The sequence below is a fragment of the Palaemon carinicauda genome, chromosome 44 (assembly GCF_036898095.1).
Source record: "Palaemon carinicauda isolate YSFRI2023 chromosome 44, ASM3689809v2, whole genome shotgun sequence".
NCBI lineage: Eukaryota > Metazoa > Arthropoda > Malacostraca > Decapoda > Palaemonidae > Palaemon > Palaemon carinicauda.
This window is the reverse complement of record NC_090768.1, coordinates 50,416,389-50,443,881: the sequence shown is the minus strand read 5'-3', so window position 1 is coordinate 50,443,881 and position 27,493 is coordinate 50,416,389. Positions and strand designations below refer to the sequence as shown.

Genomic DNA, 27,493 nt, shown 5'->3' with positions numbered 1-27,493 from the left:
GGTCACCAGCCACCCGTTGAGATACTACCACAAGAGAGTTATGGGGTCTTTTCGCTGGCCAGACAGTACTACATTGGATCCTTCACTCTTGTTACGGTTCGTTTTCCCTTTGCCTACACACTGAATAGTCTGGCCTACTCTTTACATATTCTCCTCTGTCCTCATACACCTGACAACACTAAGATTACCAAACAATAATTCTTACTGCACTGTAATTATTCAGTAGCCACTTTCCTCTTGCTAAGGCTAGAAGGAACTCTTTAGCTATGGTAAGCACCTCATCTAGGAGAAGGACACTCCAAAATCAAACCATTGATCTCTAATCATAGCCTCTGTACCATTGTCTTCCACTGTCTAGGGTTAGAGTTCTCTTGCTTTAGGGTACACTCAGGCACACTGTTCTATCTTATATCTTATTTATCTTCCTCTTGTTTTGTTAAAGTTTTTATAGTTTATCGAGTGATATTTATTCTCATATTATTGCGCTTCTTGAAATATTTTATTTTTCCTCGTTTCCTTTCTTCACTGAACTATTTTCCCTGTTGGAGCCACCGGGCTTATAGCATCTTGCTTTTCCAACTAGATTTGTGGCTTAGCAAGTAATAATAATAATAATAATAATAATAATAATAATAATAATAATAATAATAATAATAATAATAATAATAATAATAATAATTATTATTATTATTAATATTATTATATGCCCATTAGTGGGATGTAGCTAAATGATACAGTACTCAGTTCACATTTAGGTGATCAGTGGATCGTTCCCTCCCTACCAAGCATCAGGCCAACTTTTAAGGATTTAAGGATTTTATTAACTCTAGCGACCCCTCTCAGGGTATGAGAGTACATTTCAAAATATACAAAATTATAATTTGTCTTACTATAATAGTGCAAGATGGCAGCAAAAATTAACAAAAATACTTCTATTCACATATCTATACATATATCAGTATACTGTGTGTGTGTGTGTGTGTGTGTGTGTGTGTAGATTGCCTTACCCTGTGTAAGACACGGGCTCTTGCCTTTGGGCAGCCCGTAAATATCTGTATACCCATATACGCCATGTATAATGGGGACATGAGGCCATATGGACTAGATAAAAAACTATATAACTAAAACTGTTCCATTATTATTTTTTTTTAAATTTTGCTAGATTGCACAATTCTCTCTTATTTCCTATTCTAAACAATTGACTAAACTTTATACTATTTGGTCTAGTGTAACAATATCTTTTTATATACAATTCTCTGAGGCTACTAAAATAAGGACACACCAGAGTATAATGGATCTACCTCTTCATTAAGAGTGCTTAGTAGGCCTACCCTTAGTGCCACTCCCTTCAATTGGTAAAGACGTGTGGTAAGGCAAATTAATATACATATATACCCATTGAATGTACGTTTGTTCATCGAAGGGATGGAGGGAACTAACATAACTATAGCAACAGGGATGAAAATAAGACCATCTTAACAAAGCACCATTTTCAAAGGAAGTTTCAAGAGATCTCGCATGTTTTGTTCATTATCGTACACCAAACATGCATATCTTCTATGGCAAATATTTTCTGTATAAAATTGGCCATAAACCTTTTTCTATTTAATTTTCTTCACGTCTAGACCACTTTAGTAATAGTTAGATATTAAAATAACATAAAATTAATATATTATTTAGTGAAATCCATTTATTTCAGTCTTCAGTAATGTTTTCGGCGGATATGACGTGACAACAATACGGCTTCGTTCATTTCCATGAAACGGGAATCGAAAACAGTTTTACAGTTTAAAATATTATAGGATTGTTTATAATTATATTAATCAGTAATTTACCTTATCTTAAGTATAATTGAATTATAAATACTATTCAGTGAAACTACAAATCTTAATTAGACCTTTATTAATAAACTATCATCCTATCAAGTTTGTCAATTTATTTCACTGCTACCATCAACATCTCAATGAACACGGCCCAGAGTTGAAGTCTGGTAACATAAGTGTTAACAAGTGTTATGTCCTCTTAGTGAAAAATAGTGTAATTATTCCAAGGTAACGTATGAATATCCACATTATACTTCGCAATGTCACATTTTAAAACTACTGTTTATGTCAAATTTATTTAAAATTCCTTAATTCGTAGCTAAACCGACAAGACTTCCCGACTAGGGTATCATACGATTGTTAACTGGATGGTACCAATTAATTTCTCATATATTTGATACGTATATTTCTCTTTTTGATTTTCTTGGTTTTTTCTCTTTACCTACCGTATTTATTTGGGAATATCATATACTCAACATAGTGGGCGAGCTTACATACAATTTCTTTTAATATTTCCCGTTTCTATAATATTAATAAACGGGTAATTAGGGTGGGATCGTAAGGACATTGACCTAGTTTAAGATGGGTTAATTTAGGTCATATCTTATATTTTGTCAAATATCAATCTTTCTTTGCCTAAACTAACTTGAGTCCGCCGGTCTACAAACACCTTATAGTACCGTCGGGGTGTATGCATGATAGCGGCCACCTTTATGTATTATTATGTCTAACTTGGAATACGGCAGTGTAAGGGGGTTCGTAGGTCGGCTAACCCGTTAGGTAAGTAGGTAAGGACACGGCTTGTAGGTTAGGTTAGGGGGGAAAGTTTAAAAACGCGTGTGGAACTGTCCGCTGACTTACAAAGGCTCCGTACTGTCATGTCGATCCCAATCTTGAATAATTGGTTCCAAAGAACGAATTGGGTATAACTTCACCCGTGCATTACGGGGTGAGGCTGATGTACGATAAGTAAGAACGTAGTGTACTAGGTCAATTTAGGTAAGGGGTTCCCCCTGCTGGATGAGTGAGAATACGGCAACTTAGGATGGGGGTGTCTAATACTAAAGAATCTCAATAGAGATATATCGATTGTTGGTGTTTAAAAATAATTCTAATGTAAATAGACTTTTGAATGTTTTACAATTGATATTTACAGGATTTATAAAAATATTTATTAACATTTAAGACCAGCCCACACAAAGGGAAAGCGTGTCGTGCTTGCAAAATGACCAGACAAACGGTTCAGAGTGAGGTATGAAAGAGCAAAAGGACAAAACAATATTATAACACTCATACAGGTAGAAATTTGCCCAAATTTGTCCCCCTGTAGCCTTTGTATATCAGCGGCCAGTTCCTCATGCGTTGATTAAAAATGGACCTAAAGTTTCCCCCCTAACCTAACCTACAAGCTGTGTCCTTACCTACATACCTATGGGGGGGCTAACGCCCCCCTGCGACCCCCCTTACACTGCCGTATTCTAAATTAGACTTAATAATACATAGAGGTGGACGCTATCATATGTACACCCCGTCCCCTCAAAACTTCTGAATATATTTACAATTTTTTTTTACCTCGGTATAGTTGGCTTCATCAATTCCTGTATACTTAATGGGAAGATGGAGAGATGTCTGACGGCAGGTAATGCTGTGTTTAGCAAAAGAGAAACCAGTTTCAACACTGGCCGTAAAACAAGGTTACGGAGCATTTAAACACAAGCAAAAGCATTTTTATTAACCCTATTACCCCCAAGGTAAGGTTAAATTTCGAGCACATTTTACTATATATTTTTTTTAAATTGCTCTAACAGCCTTAATTTTTGTCAAAGAGAGGTCAGATTGGTCTCATTCTTTTGGAAAATGCCTGAAGTTTCTCATAAAGTTATCAAAAATATGCAAAAACATGTAAATAACAGTGTTTTGCAAGAACGTACCGGTACGTCCTTTTGGGGGCGAAAGGGTTAATGTTAAAGTGCTGTATAAAAAAGTATTTTCAAAACAGCGCTTTGTAGTATTAATAAAAATGCTTCTGATCGCATAGAAGCTTGTGACTATTTTTTACAGGTAGCGATGGTAAAAGTTTCCTTTGCTAAGCACAGAGTTACCTGTTACAATGTATAGCTGTCAAACGACTCCGAGGTAAAGCTGTTAAACGTCTCCGAGGTTTCAGTGGAGTGTACTGGAATCACTGAAGCCGACTTTATGTTGTTTGTTGTACAGTGAATAAGAATTTAACAGTGTCCTAGGCTGGTTTTGGTCTGGGAGTTTAGAAGACGTAATTAATGAAATGTGACAAACTGTGTACTGTACAGTATTCCTTGTTACTTCCGCCAACGAGGTTGGAAGGAGGTTATGTTTTACCCCCTGTTTGTGTGTTTTTATGTTTGTTTGTGTACAGCTTCTTGGCCACAATTTTGATTGTAGAGTAATGAAACTTGTAGGGATTAATTTTTATGTAAAAAGCTGGAAATTATTAAATTTTGTAAGGTCAAGGTCACGGTCAAGCAAAATGTCCAATTCACCTAATCAACTATAAGTTTTGACACCGTTGTCACAGAGACTTCAAGCTTGGTTCATTTTGACTATATGAAAATCCACGCCAATTAATACTTGTTAAGGTCAAGGTCGAGAAATAAGCTGCCGCGGCGGAGGTCTACGCTCTACTGAATGCCCCTCTAGTTAGATAACTTTGATTTTCCTCACAAATATACAATGACATTGTTATACTGTAGTACAGTACTTTCTTACCTAACAAATGATGTCACTGTTGTCTATAGTAACTTGCATATTTTACAATGATTAAATTTGTATGTTTACAGATGCAATTTATGCTGCTATTCAGCCGTCAAGGCAAGCTACGACTTCAAAAGTGGTATGAAGCCCATCCAGACAAAGTTAAGAAAAAAATTACTCGAGAGCTGATATCAACCATCCTGGCAAGAAAACCAAAAATGTCTTCATTTTTAGAATGGAAAGATCTCAAGATTGTATATAAAAGGTAAGAATTTGAGGGAAAGAAATTTTTAAATTGGATTTTCTTCATATCTTTGAATGTAGGAGTAATGTACAGTAATGGGTAATTCTGCTTTTAATGCGTGTAAAAGAGATCACAGGTTATGATGTTTTTGTGATATACAGTACTATTGTACAGTGTATTATTATTATTGTTATTATTATTATTAACCCTTTTACCCCCAAAGGACGTACTGGTACGTTTCAAAAAAGCCATCCCTTTACCCCCATGGACGTACCGGTACTTCCTTGCAAAAAAATGCTATAAAAATTTTTTTCTTCATATTTTTGATAATTTTTTTGAGAAAATACAGGCATTTTCCAAGAGAATGAGACCAACCTGACCTCTCTATGACAAAAATTAAGGCTGTTAGAACAATTTAAAAAAAAAATATACTGCAAAATGTGCTGGGAAAAAAATAACCCCCTGGGGGTTAAGGGTGGGAAATTTCCAAATAGCCTGGGGGTAAAAGGGTTAATTGGTTCCAGAAGCTGTTAGTATGTTCAGTTTTGTTAAATTTAGGCTTAGGGTAGGGCTAACCTGAATTCCATGCCTATGATTTCCATCTAAGAAAGTCAACAGATACCCCCTGTAGTCAGGTTTTATATGAAATAGCTATCAAGTTATTAGAAAAGGGATTTTGACGAAGGAAAAATCTATTTCTGGGCTCAACCTGTGTCGCCCAGTGAAATGCTCCTTAAAGCACCATTTCAAAGGTGTAAATACTGCTAAATATACCAGAGAAAAAAGTTGCATGGAATGCTAGGAATATATCCAGCTCGCTCACCCCTAAAGGGTGTCGGTATTAAAACTGGGGCGAGTGATACCACTACCAGAGGTCCCTTTCCAATTAGACTTCTCCCTCCTCAAAATCCCCCGTTACTACGAGGTGTCGTTCACTACAGCTGCTGCCACCCCTCCCCCCCCCCACCACCACTACCATTTCCTTATCTTTGTTATTTTTCGCTGTTTTTGTATTTATATCTCCGAATGTTTTTAAGTTGACCTTCTGTAGTATATTATCTTTTGCCGGATAAGAAACGGAAAGAATGCAAGGTTTCCGTGATAGAAGATATGGCTTTAGATTACAAATTCGTTAAGCTTGAGCTATCTTTATCTACCACAATGAATTTAATTTGAATGGTTCTATCTTAGACAAGTTAATTGATGAAAATTTTTAATTAGTTACATTATACGGCTGGTAGTCACAGTTTTACGTCCATACAAATTGTGAAATAGGACTAGAGAACAAAATTATGCGAATTTGAAACTTGCTAAGTCCTGCGGAAAATGAATATGCTGTGATAACAAATAAGATCGTTATAGTGCGTTTTTCTGGGCTCGACCATTGTCGCTCCGTGAAATGCTCCTCTAGCACCATTTCTAAGGCATAGATATTGCTGAATATGCTAGAGAAAAAAAAAAGAGATGCATGCAATGCCAGGAATAAACCTAGCTCGCTCACTCATTGAGTGTCGGTTTTCTATGGCGTGATTGAGCCACGACCATAGATCCCTCACCAATTAGACCTCTCCTTCATCAACATCTCCCCCTCTCTACCCCTACATCTCCTCACCCTTTATCCTCATTCCTGTTGGTCAGACATGTTTTGTTTTGCTTTGTGTTTTTCGTCAAAATCCCTTTTTTTTACATCTCCACCCCGTCACTTACATCTGCAACAATTGTGGTTTTTAAATGTCTCCATAAGATGATGATGTCTTTCCTAAAACTACCATAGGATCATAGATATTGAAATAAAAAGGTTGGTTTTGTATGATATCTAATTCTTTTGCAGGTGAAGAAAATTTTGGAATTATTTCTCTTTAATCTGGACTGTCATGCATCTTTAGAATGCATAGAAGTACATTCTGATTCAGTCTCTCTTTCATTTGGACTATATAGCATCTTTAGAATGCATAGAAGTACATTCTGATTCACCTATTTTTTTGAATTTTTTTCAAATTCAGTTTGAAAAAGATTAAAGAAGGTAATCTAGGTAAAAGTTAATGAAAGTAGCCTAATATTTTTCCAATGTGTTTTATGCATGTTGCTATTTTATCTTTTCCAGATATGCATCACTGTATTTTTGTTGTGCAATTGAACAAGAGGACAATGAACTGTTGACGTTAGAGATTATTCATCGTTATGTAGAACTTCTGGACAAGTACTTTGGTAGTGTAAGTATTCACTTTGTAATATTATTATTATCATTATTAGTATTGTTATTATTATTATTATTATTATTATTATTATTATTATTACTTGCTAAGCTACAACCCTATAGTCCATTTCTTTTAGCGAGTCATATTTGCACCGACTCGCAACGGTGTCCTTTTAGCTCGGAAAAGTTTCCTGGTCGCTGATTGGTTAGAATTATCTTGGCCAACCAGTCGGCGATCAGGAAACTTTTCCGAGCTAAAAGGGCACCGCTGCGAGTCGGTGCAAATATGACTCGCTAAAAGAAATGGACTATAGTTGGAAAAGCAGGATGTTATAAGCCCAAGGGTCAAACAAGGGAAAATAGCTTATTAGGGATAAAAAATAAAATACAAGAGAAGTTTAAGAATAACATTAATATAAGTCTTTCATATATAAACTATAAAAACTTTAAAATAAAAAGAATAAAAATAAATAGAATAATGTGCCCTAGTGTACCACCAAGAAAGAGAACTCTACCCTGGTGTTCATATTGCTGCCCTCTTGAAGCTGGTTGAATGGTAAAGTCTTCCCTAAAGTTGGAAAATTTCTCTCTCTCTCGATAGCATTGCGGCGTCTGTCGAGGAATTGAGATTATATGGCTGTTATAACAGGAAGAGCACTTGGGTGTCCTATCAATGCATTGCCTTTAAATTCTTTGTGTCGTTTCTCTGTTTAACAAACGTTTAACCCTTTTACCCCCATGGACGTACCGGTACGTCCTTGCAAAAAAATGCTATAAAATTTTTTTTCTTTATATTTTTGATAATTTTTTGAAAAAATTCAGGCATTTTCCAAGAGAATAAGACCAACCTGACCTCTCTATGTCAAAAATTAAGGCAGTTAGATCAATTTAAAAAAAAATTACTGCAAAATGTGCTGGGAAAAAAATAATCCCCTGGGGGTTAAGGGTTGGAAATTTCCAAATAGCCTGGGGGTTAAAGGGTTAAGTTCTCCCCCAAATCTTGATAGTTTTGCTTGGTCATGAAATGATATTAAGCTGGAGAGTGATAATTGTTTATGTATCTCAACAATAATGTAATGTGATTGAGAACATTTTCTCTTTTCTACCTCCCTTCCGGGCTAAAAATTAGATGTTCCTACACGAAACAAACCTTTGTTATTTAACCCTTTTACCCCCAAAGGACGTACTGGTACGTTTCACAAAACTCATCCCTTTACCCCCATGGACGTAGACGTACCGGTACGTCCTTGCAAAAAAATGCTATAAAATTTTTTTTTTCATATTTTTGATAATTTTTTGAGAAAATTCAGGCATTTTCTAAGAGAATGAGACCAACCTGACCTCTCTATGACAAAAATTAAGGCTGTTAGAGCAATTTAAAAAATATATACTGCAAAATGTGCTGGGGAAAAAATAACCCCTTGGGGGTTAAAGGTTGCAAATTTCCAAAGAGCCTGGGGGTAAAAGGGTTAAAAGAGATATACTCTTACGCGAGCGGAAATGGCCAATGGATCATCTAGGTTCGGGCAGCCAATATGGCATCCTCCCTCCACCAGTGGATGTGGTAGACTGGGTAAGGCATTCTAACTCTGGCCTTTGAAGTTGTTTGCTCTTGTGTTCATTTCTTTTTCTTGTTTTTTCCTGGCTAAAAATTATCTAAAGGTAAAAGTTCTTCCTCTTCTCATTCTTCTTTGTCTACATCTTTTCCCACTTCTGTGTGGGGTTGATGTTTATGGCCAGCTTTCTCCATCTAGCATTATTTTTATTCTGATAATCACTGTTCATATTCGTTTTGGCAAATTTTTCATGGCCGGATGCCTTTCCTGCCGCCAACCCTCCCCATTTACCCGGGCTTGGGACCGGCACCAAGTTGAGGCTGGTTTAAAAGTTCTTCCTCTATTGTTCAATATTCTCTTATTGTAGAAAAAGATCAGTAGCAATTCATAAATTAGGTTTGTTCTGACACGGAGTACTTACCTCGAACTACTTTCTTAGGAGTACCTGGGATCTCCTCCCATCCGACCAGAGTTTTGTGTAGTTTAATCCTACTTCCGTTTTCTGTGAGGGCTAACCTCAGGCGGATGGATATGTGCCCTGAGGCTAACCCCGGGTCAGGAAGCGTGCTAGCTTGGGTCTCGACCCTCAGTAAGTTCTCTGGTCGCGTCGCGATATCATCTCGGCGCTCTCCTTATCTCAGTGCGACCCTTTGTGTCCCACGTGGTCTTCACGCGGTATGCCTGTGCTTTCCCTTTGTGTCACCACGGTGCCGTAAAGTTTTATTTAAACGAGGGAAAAATTATGGTAAAGGTTTCTAAATGGTTTGCGGGGTTAGGATTCTAAGACTGCTATTTCTCCTAGAATGCTAAGTTGTTCCTTATTAAGGTTTTAGTGACAGAAGGTTATCAAGTATTGGTTTTCGGCAAGAAGGACTTGAAAGGTTTGGTTCATATTAGAACTGTACTTCAATTAAATTTTGTTGGAATCTCTCTTTGGAAAGAGTTTTGGCAGCAATTAATAACCATACTAAGCCTGTTTTTGCCAGGAATTACATAAAGGAAGCTTGGTTTTCTTACAGGTTTTCTGTGCATTGTGTGCAGTGGGAGCTACAGGGAAGTAGTACTGTATAAATAGAATTTATTATTTTAATGGAATATCTTAGGTTTGTTTTAAGTTAACCCTTTTACTTCCAAAGGACGTACTGGTACGTTTCACAAAACTCATCCCTTTACCCCCATGGACCTACCGGTACGTCCTTGCAAAAAACGGCTATTTACATTTTTTTTTGCATATTTTTGGATAATTTTTTGAGAAACTTCAGGCATTTTCCAAGGGAATGAGACAAACCTGACCTCTCTATGATGAAAATTAAGGCTGTTAGAGCAATTTAAATAAAATATACTGCAAAATGTGGTTGAAAAAAAATAACCCTTGGAGGTAAAAGGGTTAAAATATAGTTTTTTCGATGAGAAATTTGTGGTCTTGGGTTATATAGTAGATAGCAAATAGTTCTAGCGTTAAGTACAGAAATGATATAGGGTAGGAATTCTTATTTATTACAAAGTAAGGGTTGGAATTCTTAGTTATTACATTAATTTGTACTGTATTGATAATGAATTTTGACCCTCATTGGTATTTATTGAATTTTTTTCTCTATTTAGATTTAAAAGTTATTAAGTGGAACTAACTAGGTTACTGTTGATACTGTAAAACTTTCGTGCGATTCAATAATATTATCTCCGTTTGGGGTTCATAGAAATAGAGTTTGGATGATAAGATTTATTACTTTCATACTCGCCTGGTCTTCATATTATGCCTCCCCACTGACCGGCGAAGTTGAAAGGCTTATGAATGTTTTGACTTCAAAACTGATAAGGTTATAGAATACTCGAGCTCTTTTTATTGCTCTACACTGTCAAATAATCTCATTACTATACTAGAGCGGCAATGTTGTTACAGTGAAAGAAAGTGGGAAACTTTTAGAAATTAGCGTTGCGAAAGAAGCAATATGAATGCTAGGTGAGTTTAGAAACATTTTATCAGAATCATATTTTTCCCCTATACAGTATATAGTTATTTAGATTGGTATACAGTATTAAGGATTTTAGTAAATCACGCTATTGAATTTCTCTAATTTTAATTCAGTTCATTAACTTTTTGTGTGTTTCTAAGCTTATGGGACCAATTCTCTTTTACTATTTCACGGAGCGACACAGGTTGAGCCCAGAAAAGGGATTTTGACGAAGGAAAAATCTATTTCTGGGTGAGGAACTTGTGTCGCCCAGTGAACCTTCCCTCCTTTTTCCTCACCCTAGGCGGGCCCAAGCTTGGGGTGCTAATAGGAATGATGGGAGAAGGTTAGGTAGTGGTGGTGGGGGGGGTGGGGGGGCAGTAGCTGCAGTGAACGACACCTCGTAGTAACGGGGGATTTTGAGGAGGGAGAAGTCTAATTGGAAAGGGATCTCTGGTAGTGGTATCACTCGCCCCAGTTTTAATACTGACACCCTTTAGGGGTGAGCGAGCTGGATATATTACTAGCATTCCATGCAACTTTTTTCTCTGGTTTATTTAGCAGTATTTATACCTTTGAAATGGTGCTTTAAGGAGCATTTCACTGGGCGACACAGGTTCCTCGCCCAGAAATAGATTTATCCTTCGTCAAAATACCTTTTTTTTTTTCAGAGTATATACTGTAGTTCATTAAGGAAAATAAAGTAACTAATTTTGGTAACATAGTTCTTTGCTTCATTCAAGTATTACAGGCTTCAAAAGTACCATTACTTATGGCAACCTTATGCTTTGCTTTAAAATATGTTGACCCTATGTAAGATCAGTTTAAGGAAGAAGGGTTTCATTGAATAGATAGGGAAAGGTTGCTCGGAGAACTCTACAACTCAGCTTGTCTTTTCAAATGTTTAAAAGACTTCAATGAGAATCATTCAGATTTTGTAGCATACAACATGATAGAACAATAAAAGATGTAAGTAGCTAGAAGTTCTTCTATATGCTCATATTCTTGATTTAACAGTTTGGGGATTACCTTGACGTATTTTGTGATTTAAATTATTGTGTGGTATAAGTTTGGAACATGTTTAAAATTTTTCTTGCTTAACTATTTGAAGTCTCTTGAAGGAATTGACACTTTTCCAGAAAATTGAATGAGTTATCATCATTGCAAAAATATTTATGAGAAGAGTAGTGTCAATAGATGAAAAACTTATGTGTTTGTCTGTTCCTCTAACTCTATTTTAAAGAAGTTAATAATGGTGTTGAATTTTGTGTATGTATTTTTTTTCTGAATAGCAAAGGCTAATGGGGGGAGAGCCCAAATCCCTTTTGTTAACCCAATTGCAAAGAAAACAAGTCTGAAAAGTAGAAAGGTCTGGGTATTAATGGCAAAGGAAGTAAAAGCGATATAAATATGAGAGCAGTAGCCCATTCCAAACAGGGTCAAATGAATCCCATAGCAAACTTTGACAGAGTTTCTTTCATTTTTGTGTAGGGTCATGTAGTAGGCCCTGCTGCTTCCTTCAGTGCCTTAGATGACCGCAGAGGTAGCAGCAGTAGGGGATTCAGTGTTATGAAGCTTTATCTGTGGTAGATAACGGGGGAGGGTGGGCTGTGGCACCCTAGCAGTACCAGCTGAACTCGGTTGAGTCCCTTGTCAGGCTGGGAGGAACATAGAGAGTAGAGGTCCCCTTTTTTGTTTTTGTTTCATTTTGTTGATGTCGGCTACCCCTAAAATTGGGGGAAGTGCCTTGGTATATGTATGTATGTATGTAGCAGGTTATCTGCTGGTTGAATACAAGTTTATGGACTTTTTTTTATGTAGTTTATATCTTGTATATTGAAGATGAATTTGGGCATTTACTGTTCAGTACAGTAATTGATATTAAAAATCTTTCATATTTTAGTCTCGGTACAGTACTTTATAGAATTGGCTAATTGAGAAATAATTAAAACTACCATAAATTAGAGGCCAAATTGCCAGAATTAATTCTCATCATTTATATTTGTTAGACAAAAGATGTTCAACTAAAATTCAGTTGACCAGAAAGATTTAGACTGATGAAAGTGGGTTGAGAAAAACATTGGATTAACAAACAGTTTAAGGGGATCTTAGCGTGATGGTGTTGGTGCCCATTATCACAACCTATAATATTTTAGTAAGCTAACCTTATTAATCAGGAGATGAAAGTAGTTATTTGTATTTCTGATACATACATACATACATATACCAAGGCACTTCCCGCAATTTTGGGGGGGTAGCCGACATCAACAAATGAAACAAAACAAAAAAGGGGACCTCTACTCTCTACGTTCCTCTCAGCCTAACAAGGGACTCAACTGAGTTCAGCTGGTACTGCTAGGGGGGCACAGCCCACCCTCCCACATTATCCACCACAGAGGAAGCTTCATAACACTGAATCCCCTACTGCTGCTACCTCCGCGGTCATCTAAGGCATCGGAGGAAGCAGCAGGTATTTCTGATATAAGGGATTATTTAAAGGTTGATGTTTTCTATATGTTTAATATCAACATTTTGGAGAGTTTCTGGTATATTAGAATTTATCATAAGTACTAAACTAAAATGAAATAAATTGTATTAGGCATTGATATATGTGTCAAAAGAAATGATAGGCATTATAAAGGATTGTGACTACAGAGTATTAAAAGCTGTAATGGCTGGAGTCATCTGGAAAATTACTTTTCAAGTAAATGAGTTTCTACGAGATATATTTTAATGTAGATTAACTGGAAAACTAGAACTGGATCTCAAATTTTTTAGTTGATACGTTCTTGTGATGGGAATGTGCAATACAGTATATAGAAATGTTGGCCAGATCAGTGAAGTAATAGAGCAAAGAGCTGTGAATAAAGGACTTGAAAATAAAGAAATTTAGACAGAAAATATCTTTGACAGAAAACTTTGAAGGGGGAACTATGTGCCTTCCACTTGTATCTTTGACAGAAAACTTTGAAGGGGGAACTATGTGCCTTCCACTTGTATCTTTGACAGAAAACTTTGAAGGGGGAACTATGTGCCTTCCACTTGTATCTTTGACAGAAAACTTTGAAGGGGGAACTATGTGCCTTCCACTTGTATCTTTGACAGAAAACTTTGAAGGGAAACTATGTGCCTTCTACTTGTAGAGGCAAAATCCAACATTTAGATGTTAATGGTGATGATTTTGATGTAGAATTTGGTAATATGCCGCTTGTAGATATTTAGCCATGATTTATAATAGATAATATGTTAACTTTCCTATTTTTATATTATCAACAGGTATGTGAATTGGATATTATTTTCAATTTTGAGAAGGCTTACTTCATGTTAGACGAACTGATGGTTGGCGGTGAAGTTTGCGAAACAAGTAAGAAAAATGTACTCAAGGCCATAGCAGCTCAGGACCTTCTGCAGGAGGTTAGTTACGGCGAGACAGCTTACGAGTTGTAATCCTGAAGCTTCCAAGACCAACGTCAGTGTTTGCATTCTGAGGGGCTGGTTATGGTTGTAGGTATACTACAGGGTGTCTCAAAAAATGTACTCACTCTTTGAATGACGAGAAAACCTTTATTTATGAACATAGAGCGAAATGAAGTAGCATCGAATACATGAGACAAATGTTCAAATTGATGACTATTATAAATGTACTCAGTCTTTTTTTGTGTTGCAGATATCCTGAATTACTGAAGCTATGGCAGGAAATCATCTTCGAAACTAAGTTGATTTCCTGCCATAGCTTCAGTAATTCAGGATATCTGCAACACAAAAAAAGACTGAGTACATTTATAATAGTCATCAATTTGAACATTTGTCTCATGTATTCGATGCTATTTCATTTCGCTCTATGTTCATAAATAAAGGTTTTCTCGTCATTCAAAGAGTGAGTACATTTTTTTGAGACACCCTGTATATAACTTTACTGAAAGACATTGAATTCAAAGTTGTGTTTATTAAATGATTCAAGTCTGTAGTAGTATGATTTCAGCTGGTTATTATTCCTTCAAGTTTTATAGCTTGCATCCTGAAATAGATTTTCATTGACTTCAGCAGCTTCACATCGGGTAATTCATTAGATAAGAAACCAGCCCTCGGAAATATGAAACATGATGCTTGGTAGTGGAAAAGCTTAGTAGTAATCTTATAAAGCCTGTGTGTAAGGCTGTTTGTTTTTGTTTTTCCTTTCTTTATTCCAAATTATTCTCATCTTAGTGTTTATTAAATTATTTATCAAGAAGGCATTAGTCTCAGAAGAATTTTGTCGTTGTACTTGAGAAGAAAAACTTACCAGGGAGAACGTGCAACAGAAAGCATCTTGATTAGTGCTTTCTTTTATCAGGATTTTATTTTCCCCTTTCATAGAGGCCATTGCTTTCTTGGTGGAATTTTTAATTAGGGTCGGGCGGGAGGGTATCCTGGGTATGTATTCGATTGAGGTAGCCTGCATGCCGGCAATTACTCGTAACTTCTGAACTGGCTTGTACCTTGTAATTCATTTTTTGTTTTTTGTATGTGTTTGTGTAGTATTTCTCGTAAAATATTATGCCAATTATTTCAACCAGATTTGGATTATAGCCCTTTTCCTGCATATGTTGATTTTATTCATCCCAAAGGCTACCAAAGGGCAGTGTTATTGTGTGATCTTTTGCAAGATTGTAACTTGATTTTAGAAGAAAATCTAAGTAAGTCTGCTTTTATGAAGCGGCACAATACAATACTGTATGTATATCCTGATTCATTGTTAATTTTGATCGTAATTTTATATATTGTTATGAAGAAATTTTTAGAGTTTAGTATTTATACCATAGTATTTTTTTTATACTGGTTTTAATTTATTCAATATTCATGTGCAGCTCATTAACTGAACATGTAAAACCATCCTTTATACGTCAGGTAAGAGTGCTTTGCAAGACATTATCAACTGCAAATGCAGAATGCATTGCAAAGTAATATGTAATGTCATAAGCAGTGTAGCTATTATAATAGGTTACGGTATTTATTTAAAGTGTTTTTTTTTAAATTCATATGAAATGTAAGCCTGATCTCAGTGTTGAAGCATCCAAGTTTCATTTCATTCACACGAGGAATTAAGTTTTAATGTCAGGATGAGTTCCTTTTTTTTTGCATAGGGGTATGAATTCAGATTAATTTTTATCCACTGTGCCAGTACTGGTGCTTTTATCATTTAGAAAGCTCCGTACTATATATCGTCACCTTCATAAACTAGCATTTTCTCCACTTGTTTGGAAATCAAAAGAAAAAACCTTCTCATTTCCTAATTCTTTATATCATTGTCTTGAGCTTCAATTCACAAATTCTTAACAGAAGAATTTGTGAATTAGAATTTGTTAATTGAAGCTCAACACCATGATATAAAGAATTAGGAAATGAGAAGGTTTTTTTTATTTCCCAACAAGTGGAGAAAATGACTTAGGCAGTTAGTTTATGAGGGTGACGATATGAGTATTTATAAGATTATTCCTAGACATCGTGTTAGGTAAATGTAAACAAGTTTAGTATTTTTATGCCTTTTAGGTATAGTTATTGTTGGATAGATGTTGGGTGTCTGTGTCACTTGTAATCTCGTTATTTTCATACGTTCATGATCTCTTGAGGGAAATTCATTAGCATAAATGTATAGGTACTAACAGGGTAGATATCTCAAAATGATTAGCAGCAAGTGTTTATTAGTTTTAATTTTTTACACTTCCATAGGTTTAATTTGAGTGCTTAGTAGCTAAACTACAGTATTTACATAAGTTAATGCTGTACGTTATTACTGAATAATTGGAAGAAATCAGATTTTTAATATATCCTAGTATTGCATTATCAGTTATGGTGTTTAAAGCACTTCATTTTTAAGAGGATGAAACCACTGTAGCAGCCAGTAACATTGAAGTTATGGATTGTAATGATGGCAGATTCAGTAGTGGTAGTTTTCATTCGTGTTCAATTAACTTCCTGACCATTTCCAATAGCAGGCTGATCAAAACATCAATTGAGGGTCTTACTTGCTCCGTCAGAGAATCATTACCCGTAGTTTGCATGTTGTTTGCAAAGTAATGTTGCATTGTCCTTCATCTTTGGCTTTTAGCTTTATTGAAATTTATCCTTATTTTTGCCTTTATAAAATTGTTCTAAAGTTTTTGCATTTATGGGATGAAGTATTAAACTAGCATTATGTATTTGTAAGCCATATTGTATTTTGTTCCTGTATTTTATGTACATTTTTGCATTGCCTAGGATGGGATACTTAAGACCCTGTTAATCAGACCGTTGTTGTCGTTGGTCATTCATATAATGTGTCATCCCTAAAGGCAAGAGCTTCTACCTGGCCAGTGAGTTGTCATAGGGGACACAGACAGTTACACACACACCATTGCATGTTTGTTTCTTAATCTTTAATCATCCTCTTTAGAAATTATAGTCCCATTTTGTTGCTCATGATGTTCATTCGTATATGGCAAAGTTGAGAAGCTCCACTTTGCTTAGTTTTCTCTGCTTAAAATCTAATTTGGTATTGATTGCATGCTTTAGTGTGTGTGTGTGTGTTTGCGTGTGATTTGCTGAACATCTATTGTCTGATGCTACTGTACCTAATCTTAAGGCCCAATATCTAGTTTTATTTTAGGTAAATGCTAATGTGATAGATGTAAAGAATTTTTTTGTAATCTCATAGCATTTCTGTATTTATTTCTGTTTGTATATTTTGCTATTACAGTATTTAGAATTTGAGGTTATGTATTAAGTAAGAAGTATTGGAGTAAAGTTGTCTCACAGATCTTGCTCAATCCTCATTTCTTTACGTCTTTGAATCTGAAGAGTAGAATATAGTATTCTTTTCTGGGTAGTACCTCACTGTAGCAATAACGTTATTTCATTATTTAGTACAGTGCCACATTTCATTTGGATATCGCTTCATTAAGGTTGGGGTTTGTATGTTATGTAACTGCATATAAGTATAGCAGAAGTCATTTCTTAAGTTTAGAATGACACACAGAACTCTCGTAGTAGATAGGTCTCGGTGTGGTTACGACACATCGTGACGTCCCGCCATCCTGCTTTTAATCATGCTCCCTAGAGGTCTCGTGACATCTTTAGTTATAGGCTGGTAATAGGCAGCTTGAGCCTGTTTTTCACTTTGCGGTGTTTTGTTTATGTGGTTATGAAAATATTATTGCTTATTGTCCTTAGAAATTATTGGATTTGGTATTGATTACCCTACGGTTCCTAATCTGTAATTTACATTACGTATAGAATTTTAAAATTGAATTTTTATTTTACTTTAAACCATAACTCTCATATGCAGTCTATAGCTGTTTTCCTTTTACTCTTCTGCTATGTAATAGAGGATTCTAATGTATTTTTTGTAATGTTTTCGTTCATTTTCGCCATGTACCTTTAGGCAGTGTTTACAGTTTTTTATGTAATTCTGTAGTGTTTGTTCATTTTCTGAGAGAAAAAATGCACAAATACTGTATTCATGTGTTTTTCATCTGTAAGAAGTTCTGAATTTTAATTGCCAGCTCCATAAGAGGTGAGGATTTTGGTTTTATGGTCTATTTAAGCTTTTTTAATCTCTGCCATATGTGTATATTTATAGTTTTTAAACTGCTTAAGAGACTGGGTCTTTTCACCCTGTGAGAGTCAGGAATATGAACTCTGCAGTCTAGTTAAAGAAATTAATAGTAATGATAATGGTCTTTGACAGTGATATAAGTGTATGCAGAGACAGTCTCTATTTTTAAGTCCTAATAGGCCTGGTTAGATGATTCTTGAATCACTGCGGAAGGCAAGGATTTTCACAACAAAGAAGTGAATACAGCAATGTGGAAAACTAGTGAAGTCTCTCTCTCTCTCTCTCTCTCTCTCTCTCTCTCTCTTTTTTTTTTTTTTTTTTTTTTTTTTTTTTTTTTTTTTTTTTTTTTTGCACCATCACTTAACAGTATCTGGGAATGGAAAATCTTTTATTGGCCATCGAAATCGGTTTCATGTCAATCTAACGATCCTCCTGGTTAGTACAGCGATAACGTGTTTGCCTCGCATTCGCGTGGCAGCAGATCTATCCCTGCCCGGGACTGTGAGTTTAAGCTGTTTACTGGGGAGGCCACTGCTGTGGTCGGGCACCACAGTAGGGGGTTTAGGCTTACCCAACTGACGTTCTGATGGGCATCTATTCTGATGAAACTAGGACTAAAACCAAACACCTTTAACCTTTTAACTAGATGGGCCCTTTACTAGTCTTTGCGATTAAGGAGTCCTTCTATAATTGGCATGGTTCTTTCTGATGTGGAAGTGTCTGTGTCACCGCTTATGTCTTACTGAATAAACTTGTAGTATTCGTGTGATCAAGATCGGGTGGTAAAGTGTCTGTGATCCCAGATATGCTTATTATAATTTAATGGGTCAAAGACATGGTGTAACATCTATTTTTGTTCATCATGGCCTAATGCCATTTTTGTAAGTGCCTTAACTTTAATTGCCAATTGGGGAAATCAAGTCAATCATAAGTTAATTTCATGATTATAGATTTTATGTTCTTGTCATTTAAGATGTTTTGAGATTTTGTCTTTCTGGCCAATGTGTGATGTAAGCAGTTAACGTATCTAGTTCCTATCTCTTACCTTTGTTTCATAGTCACCCTTTGCTCTTCTGCCCTGAGGAAAATCTGCACCGCCACTCGGCACAGGTCCTCTGAGGGGTGCTTCCCTGGTTAAACCATATTAATGGATTGTCTTTTACCCCCTATTTTTCAACCTTCCAGTGATGTCTTGAATGCTTGGAGTAATAACTACACAGTTCATAATTCCTCTTCATCCATAAGTGTGATGTGCCCCCTCTTTAGAAGTTCCTGTTAACAACAGGATTATCTGGTTGCCGGGAATTAGGTAACAGATGTCTGACCACATCTCATACTCTGGCTTGGGTGGTAGGAAACAAGTCTGACTTTCCCCCGTTAATCTTCAGGAGTATGAGTTAGCGATCTGACACCCTGATCCTTATGTGGATGCCAGGGTTAACCAGTGGTCCAGGTACCGATGGACACGAATGTCCATCCTGTCACCTTGGGAGGCCACTGTTTCCAGTACCCTTGGCAATACTACGGTTGCTATGCAACAGCTGTAAGAATTGACATTAGCAAATTACCTTCACTGAACACAATAACAAAGCCCCCTTTAGGCTAACAACAGGATTTATTGAGCACCAATATTATTCAAGAAAAAAAGAAACCTTAGCATCAGGTTTGTAACAGAAAATAAAACTCCTTAATGTTACCTCAAGACACAAAAGAAAAATATAGCATTAACTTATTGTTAGATGTTGGTTATAAACATTGATTTGGAGGTAATCTGAAGAATATATTTGATACAGGAATTTCACAATAATATGGGGTTAGAAGCAGAGCTCTTAATTTGTCAGGTCTATTAGAATATGCACTTTTTCCCTATTTTTAATATGGCTGGAGACAGTTTTATGACAGATAGGGAAACTTGATTGTAATAAAAAAAATGAAAGGTAACAAGGTTATGAGCCAGGAATTATGATGCTCATTTTGACAAAATATGTTTAATGCTACACAAATATTTGATATTTATTGAGGATATTTTTCTCTTTATGATTGGATCAAGACATTATCCTTCTTGACGAGTTCAATTTTATCAGAGTAGTAATCATAAAAAGTACTGTACATATATCTGTTGCTATGTTTCATTGCTGAGTGGTCAGTATCAGATTTTGGTCTGGTTTGAAGATTTATATGTTATACTAAAGATTAATATATGCTGATGATTCCTTTCTTTGGAACTTGAGAAGTTTGAACTTGGTGCAAAGGCTATTCTGTGAAGCACGTGGACACAAGTTTCATTTTATAGTTTATCTGTTACTTATCCATTTGACATTATTTATCATGTGTTTTTAGTTATTTCTCTTTTATAGTTTATTCTTTACTTTTTGTTTCCTCTTTTGCTTTTGCTAATGAGGCCCAGGGGCTTATAACATTTTTCTTTTCCAACTAGGGTTGCAATAAATAATACTCTAATAGTAATAACACTAATACCAGCCTTACCAGTTACAATGAATTGGGTGGGTATCCTATCTACTGGTAGCAACACTGCCTTTTCTGTTCAAGACGTCTAGATTAAATCTACGTTCATCAGGAGGCTACTGAAAATCTAATAATGATAATATTTCTTAGATTCACCTTTTTTTTATCCCAATCAGAGTATAAAAGGGAACTGTATGTTATTTTCCACCTACTGTAGACATGAACGAGATCTAAGTATACTAGGAGGTTTGTACATTGTAGGAATTTTAGAATATTTGTTTCCTTATTCAAGCCTATTTTACTCTGTCGATATTGCATATATTTTTAGTCTTTTGTATTCAGACCTTCCCAGACTGTGCCATCGTGTACATAGTAATAGATATGCAGTTCATTCTAACTGTCTTGCCTCTTCATCCATAAGGCTTAATACTACAGAGTATTCAAGAAGTTTTGTTCTAGCATTGACTAGATTGTGGAAGTATAATCATCTTTTAGTTAAATTGATGGAACTTCAGGAATTCAAACTTGTTGAAAATATTGAACAGATTGACACACTTTTCATTTCATGGTTTATACAGTATATGACCAATCTGCAGTAGTACCTTGGTTTATGAGTGAAATTGAATACAGTATGAGCAAATCATTATATGAGCATCAAAATTCAAATTGATTAATGAGTATTGTAGAGTATTGGTCACCCTCAATATGTTAAATTTTTATGGACAAATATTAATAAAACTTACACACGATAAGCAGAAAATAATTGCGCGGTGCCTATACACCAACCACGCAGTGTTTGCGTGATTTTTACGGCATTTTGTTCTGCCATTGCTCACATCCCCCTTTGCTCAGACCCTGATTCGTTCACTCTCTGAATAGATGCCAGGATGCCTGAAAACTTTAAATCAATCAATCACTCTGAATAGCAGTCGTACCAGCTTCATCTACATAGTGTATAGCAATTGTGCGAGCATCTGTGGACTGCTGTTCTTTGTAGAGTAGTTACCATGCGTTCATTATCGAACTGTGATCACAGTTGCTCACTGTCAAGTTAGTAGTACAGTACGTTATCTAAACAATAGCCACTAAGATGAGTAAGAAAGACAGTAAGGAGATAATTACTTTTGAGCTGAAAAAAAGAAATTGATAAGGTAGCATGCACAAGGTACAAGTGAGGGAGACTTAGCAAAAATGTACAGTCGTACTACATCCACGATTTGTACAATGCTCAAGGAAAGAGAAATAAAATTAATTGATGTGAAATGGGTGCTGACATTAACAAAACAATGGCTATGTATTTTTGATAACATATAAATGACGCTGCTCCTCTGGATCATTGAGAAGCAGTTAGCAGCAGATACAATTACTAAGAACATTATTTGTGATAAAGCCAGTGTATTGTATGGTGACCTTGTTAAAAAGGAGCCAGATACATCAGCAGACAAAGAAAAAGAAACATTCAAGGCAAGCCGTGGCTGGTTTGAAATTTTTAAGAGAACTGTCATCCAACACAAAATCCATAAAAATTCATTTCTGGGCTAGGCTGCTTTTTTGTTGGAGCTTTCTGCTTTCCAAATTAGGGTCATAGCTTGGCTTATAATAATTTTGGTAGTAAGTCATCATCTCATTCCTTGGGATTTAGACTAATTGGAATTTGTCTGAAGAATTACATAATTGCTGTATCTTGAATGGTAAATGGTTATGGGAAGAAAGTAAAGTTGATGTAATTAAACAGCTAGTTAGGACAAGACGATGATAAGGAATAGAAGTCTTTAGTAAATGGTAACTGTCAATGCAACTAGCCCCAAAGGGAAGATACAAAGAACATTATGTCTATGATGTTCGTAAGAAAGCTTAATTTTCGAATAACTTGCTGTACAGTTGAAAGACTTGCTATACAGTACTGCATCAGTAATGAAATGCTGTTGCATACAAGGGTTGTTTAGTGTCCGAGTGTCATTTCTATGAATCTCCCCCGATGTTCGTATTGCTTCTCCTCCAGAAGATTTTTTTAATTGAGAAATGGTATTTTTAAGGGCTAATTTATGTTGAGTAATTTTTCTTGTTGCAATTCTTGGAACAAATCAATGACATAAGGTGAGGCATGATGTAAATGTTGTACAGTAGTCCCTAGCATATCTATAATTATGTTATTTACATGCGCTCTTGACTGAACACTTTTGAGAGAGCCGGTAATTGTCAGTACCGTGATTGAATGGGAAAAGTGGGAACATGAATGGACCGACAGTAGTGCCATATGCCGATCGGATTTTCAGTTTTGCTTGGTGAAATTGTATGTTTACCTAGGCTAGCATTGTTAAGCACTGGTTTTTGTGGGTAACCTAACCTGAGGTAACCTAAACTAACCAAGGTTACTCAGCTATATGTACACTTTGACCTTCTCCGATTCCCCTTTTGTAGCTGTCAGTGCAAATATGAGGTATTACTTTGTACACATTATCTCAATATAATTAATGAATAGGCTATTTTACTGCCTTTTTTAGTTGCTTCAAAACTATTTAGTTTGAAAACAGAAAATTCCTAGGTACAGTGAAATCCATCCTAGCACTGCTGCCACCAAAACCTGTCTATTTAAGGGAAATGATCATTGTATATGAATTTTTATATCGTGAAATATATTCGCTGCTTGGTGTGCCGAGGCATTATTTAGGTGAACACAGTATGAACACTGCATTGGTAGTGGATCGGCACTGCATAACTGCTTTCTGTGCATCATGTGATACTCATTTGTACTTAAAAAATGAAATGTCGTTACTATGTACAATCTTGTGACACACGGTTGGTACATTATCCACAACAAACACCCATACGGCACAAACTCTTTGCTCGCAGGGTGATGCAGTACTCGTAGCCCAGTCTTATTTGTATACTCGTATTCAAAGTTAAATATAACTATGTAAATTTTTTTGGTTTCTTTGTGAATATTCATTCAACTTAGTTTGGTGAAATTGCTAAAATTACTTTCAATCTTCCATCACTGGATGAGGTCTTATGGCTTTGTCACACCCCAAAAGGGATTTTGACGAAGGAAAAATCTATTTCTGAGTGAGGGACCTGTGTCGCCCAGTGAAATGCTCCTTAAAGCACCATTTCAAAGGTATAAATACTGCTAAATATACCAGAGAAAAAAGTTGCATGGAATGCCAGGAATATATCCAGCTCGCTCACCCCTAAAGGGTGTCGGTATTAAAACTGGGGCGGGTGATACCACTACCTATTGAATGACATCAATTTCATGTTTAGTAAGAATGTGTTGTCACAAGGTGTAGTGATTGTTTGAAGAGAAGCAATGTTTAGTTACTCTGTGTTCATATCGAAAAAGTCTTTTTGTATCCTTTTTTGTATCTTATCGAGAAAGTTTTTTTGTCACTTCGGTTACGTTACTACGTTATGTTACAGTCCCATTTTAAGGTTTTATCACTTGTCTCCTTGTAAGTTAAACTATGGATGGATTTTATTTTATCATAGTATTGTTATAGTACCCCACTTGTGTCACTCATAACTTTTATGCCAGCATACGACTAATGTTTTGATTGATTTTTATTTTCAAACTACAGTGTTATAGATATTTGAAGGAGGGAATTTTATGGAATATAAGAGTGAATGTATGGTTTATAATGCACTTGTGTTTTTTTGCACTCACATAATATCTCTACTGTATTTACACACATTCATTTGGAAAAGAAGATAAATTGCTAGATTGCGAAGCAAACTTCAATGGAAGAGAATGTTTGTAAATGAAAACTCATATTTGGTAGGTCCTGGTGTAGTTATGACACATCAGGACTTCTCGCCATCCTGCTTGTAAGCACGCTCCCTAGAGGTCTCGTGACATCTTTAGCTATGGGTTTTCCCATTATACATTAGATAGTTTTATATTTTTTCCAGTATTTATTACACTCTGACCCATTCTCCTTCAGTGTGGAGGTGTGATATGTTCTGGTCAACTCACAAATGAGTTATTTGTCAGATAAAATTAAGTGCGCGTTATTCATCCCAGATAATAATTACTGCATTTTTAGGAATCTTATAACCTTCAGATATTACTTTTTAAAAAGTTCTTTAAGTGCGTTTCAACCATTTCATAATATTTCCTTTTTAATACCGTATCAATTTTTCAATCTCTTAACCCTTTTACCCCCAAAGGACGTACTGGTACATTTCACAAAAGCCATCCCTTTACCCCCATGGACGTACCGGTACGTCCTTGCAAAAAAAATGCTATAAAAATTGGTTTTTCATATTTTTTGATAATTTTGTGAGAAAATTCAGGCATTTTCCAAGAGAATGAGACCAACCTGACCTCTCTATGACAAAAATTAAGGCTGTTAGAGCAATTTAAAAAAAATATACTGCAAAATGTGCTGGGAAAAAAATAACCCGGGAAAAAAATAACCCCTTGGGGGTTAAGGGTTGGAAATTTCCAAATACCCCGGGGGTAAAAGGGTTAAGTTCTATTTCCGTTTCCTTTTTCACATTTCTACATTTTCTTGTCCACTTAGCCTTTCCAAACATTATTCACTGCTTTATCAAGATTGAATCCATGTCTCCCACATCCTACTCTTTTTCTTTCCATCTTATACAAGAAAAGAGAAAAGAAGCAAAATACACATTTTACTTAAACAAGCAATTGAAGTTGTAAATAAACAACAATTTAGAAGTATGTTACTTGAATGAAATGCTTAAAGGTAGGGGAGTATTGCACTAAAACTAGCTTTACAGTAAAAGCTGACATTGCAGAATGATTAGCTTCCACTAACTAGAGTTGCACTGCAAGGGAAAGCTATACAGTAATCCCTCACCACATTGCAGTTCACATTTCGCTCCGTCAGTACATCGCAAATTTGTAAATATTTTATATTTACAGTAAATCTATATGAACTCCTTTCTATATCGTAGGTTTCTGAGGGCACAAAAGTTTTATGTTTTTCATATTTTAACCCTTTTACCCCCAAGCTTCTTGGAACTTTGCAACCCTTAACCCCCAGGCGGTTTTCTTTTTCAAGCACGTTTTGCAATATTTTTTTTTTTTAGATTGTGCTGACAGCCTTAATTTTCATCATAGAGAGGTCAGGTTGGTCTCATTATTTTGGAAAATGCCTGAAGTTTCTCCTAAATTTATCAAAAATATAAAAAAAAAATGCAAATAGCAGTTTTTTTTCAAAGACATACCGGTACGTCCATGGAGGTTAAGGGATGAGTTTTGTGAAACGTACCAGTACGTCCATTGGGGGTAGAAGGGTTAATTATAATAAATTTTGTACTTATCAAAGCTTAGATTTTAAAAGGTAATCTAAATATGAAAAATTAAAAAAATTTAAAAATGTATTGTAGATTCCTGCATCTGCTTTGCAGCTTTTACAGGTGTTGGGTGGTTTGCGGGTTTTACGGGGGTTGGGGGTTTAGGAATGGAACACCTGCGATAACCGAGGGATTACTGTATATTGAAATAAAACTCGGATGTGAGCAAAAATTAAAATATGGTAAAAGCCTGAGCCTTAATTAACATTAATTGGAAAATAAAAATATAATTAAGAATAGTTTTAGATGATGAAAATTCTAGGGGATTGCAGATATCCAAACAGGGTAACGACTTTTTAATTGCGATAGGCCTTAAGATCTCGGGGTATTTTGTTCTGATAGTATCCCAGTTGTAGGTATAGGAAGTTTTTACTGTTTTTAAACAATACCTAGCATTTGTTCCTCTGTGTATACGGATCTTTTATCCTTTAAAAAGGGATATGTCTTCAGCGAAGCTTGAACGACCATTGAATCATTAACAAGGTAGTTGGTTGATGACAGGTGGTGCGAGGAGATGCTCTGCCCATCTGCCTGTCACATAGTTGCCAGTTTTTGTCTTTAGACTTAACAAACACAGTCGTATCATCATGCTCTCTAGACTGTCCGATCTTTTCTCACAATCCTTTGTGATAAGTGTTATTTTAAATATTGTCAGTGCTCTCATTTGTAAGTGGAACCTCGTTGAATGGTAATCACACAATGAAGTGAATTTTGTTTCTGTAAGAATATAAACCTTTGAAACCCTACCTGCTATGTACCTTTGTGAAGTGAGTAATAGTAAGCAACCCCTCCCTTTTTGGAGTGGTGCTTTTGGTCTTCTGACCAGGAAGACGATAAACTTGGAGCGTAACTAATCTCACTTGGTCGTTCCGAAAGCACCCCTTTCATTCCTTAGGCGTTCACACAGTTGCCCACCTGAGTGTTTATGCTTGGGCTGCTTTGAATGACCTCTTCTGAGTATTTTTAGGACAATATCAAGAATGATCTTATGCCTGAGCAAAGGACAAATACGTGGGATTGATATTTAACGGAGAATTTTTCCTTGTACTGTACTCAAATCGGCAAATTTTAGAGGTACAGTAGCACACCTTTTCCCTATCATTAAGAACCATTGAACCACTCAAGGTATCAAGGAATTAATGTTTGCAAGGGGAGAAGAGTGAATTTGCTCTCTTCTTTCTTTACCAACTCATTCTCTTTTTTTTCTTCCTTCGAGCCTCTGGCAAAGTTTCTTTGGAAATTCTAGTGTGCAAGGGATTGACATTTTACCCTCTGAGCATTCCTTAGATTTTGGTTTGGTGGATCCATAGGTCAGTTGAGGGGAAGCCTTTTTTCCATCTTCTTCATTTCTGTCATGACCTAAGAGGAATGCCTGGACATCAGGAAGCTGCTTTTTTGGGGTGTTGACCTTCCTCCTTCGACCAGTTCAGTTGTGAGCCCGATGTGGAGGTCTTCTCCATGGATTGAACGCAGGTCAACCCTTTTACCCCCAGGCTCTTTGAATATTTCCGTACCAGTACGTCCTTTGGGGGTAAAAGGGTTAACAGTCTTGGCCGTGATCCAACATTCATTCTATTAGCCAGGTGAAGGCCAAACATTTCACACATCTTCACCCGTTCTCGCCGTGAAT

General features: G+C 36.0%; 1 protein-coding gene across 4 annotated transcripts in view; it reads left to right on the top strand.

Annotated features, from left to right (window-relative positions):
* The first annotated feature begins 1,906 nt into the window (after positions 1 to 1,906).
* Positions 1,907 to 27,493, top strand: part of AP-1sigma (AP-1 complex subunit sigma-2) — an 84,063-nt gene continuing 58,476 nt past the window's right edge. For 3 of the 4 annotated variants that reach the window (XM_068366435.1, XM_068366434.1, XM_068366432.1), the window contains exons 1-4: positions 1,907 to 2,051; positions 4,640 to 4,818; positions 6,902 to 7,010; positions 13,779 to 13,916. In XM_068366435.1, the coding sequence (XP_068222536.1) occupies positions 4,640 to 4,818; positions 6,902 to 7,010; positions 13,779 to 13,916 (426 nt within the window). In that variant the 5' untranslated portion in view covers positions 1,907 to 2,051. The remainder of the gene's footprint in view (positions 2,052 to 4,639; positions 4,819 to 6,901; positions 7,011 to 13,778; positions 13,917 to 27,493) is intronic. The other variant, XM_068366433.1, reaches the window with a different exon arrangement.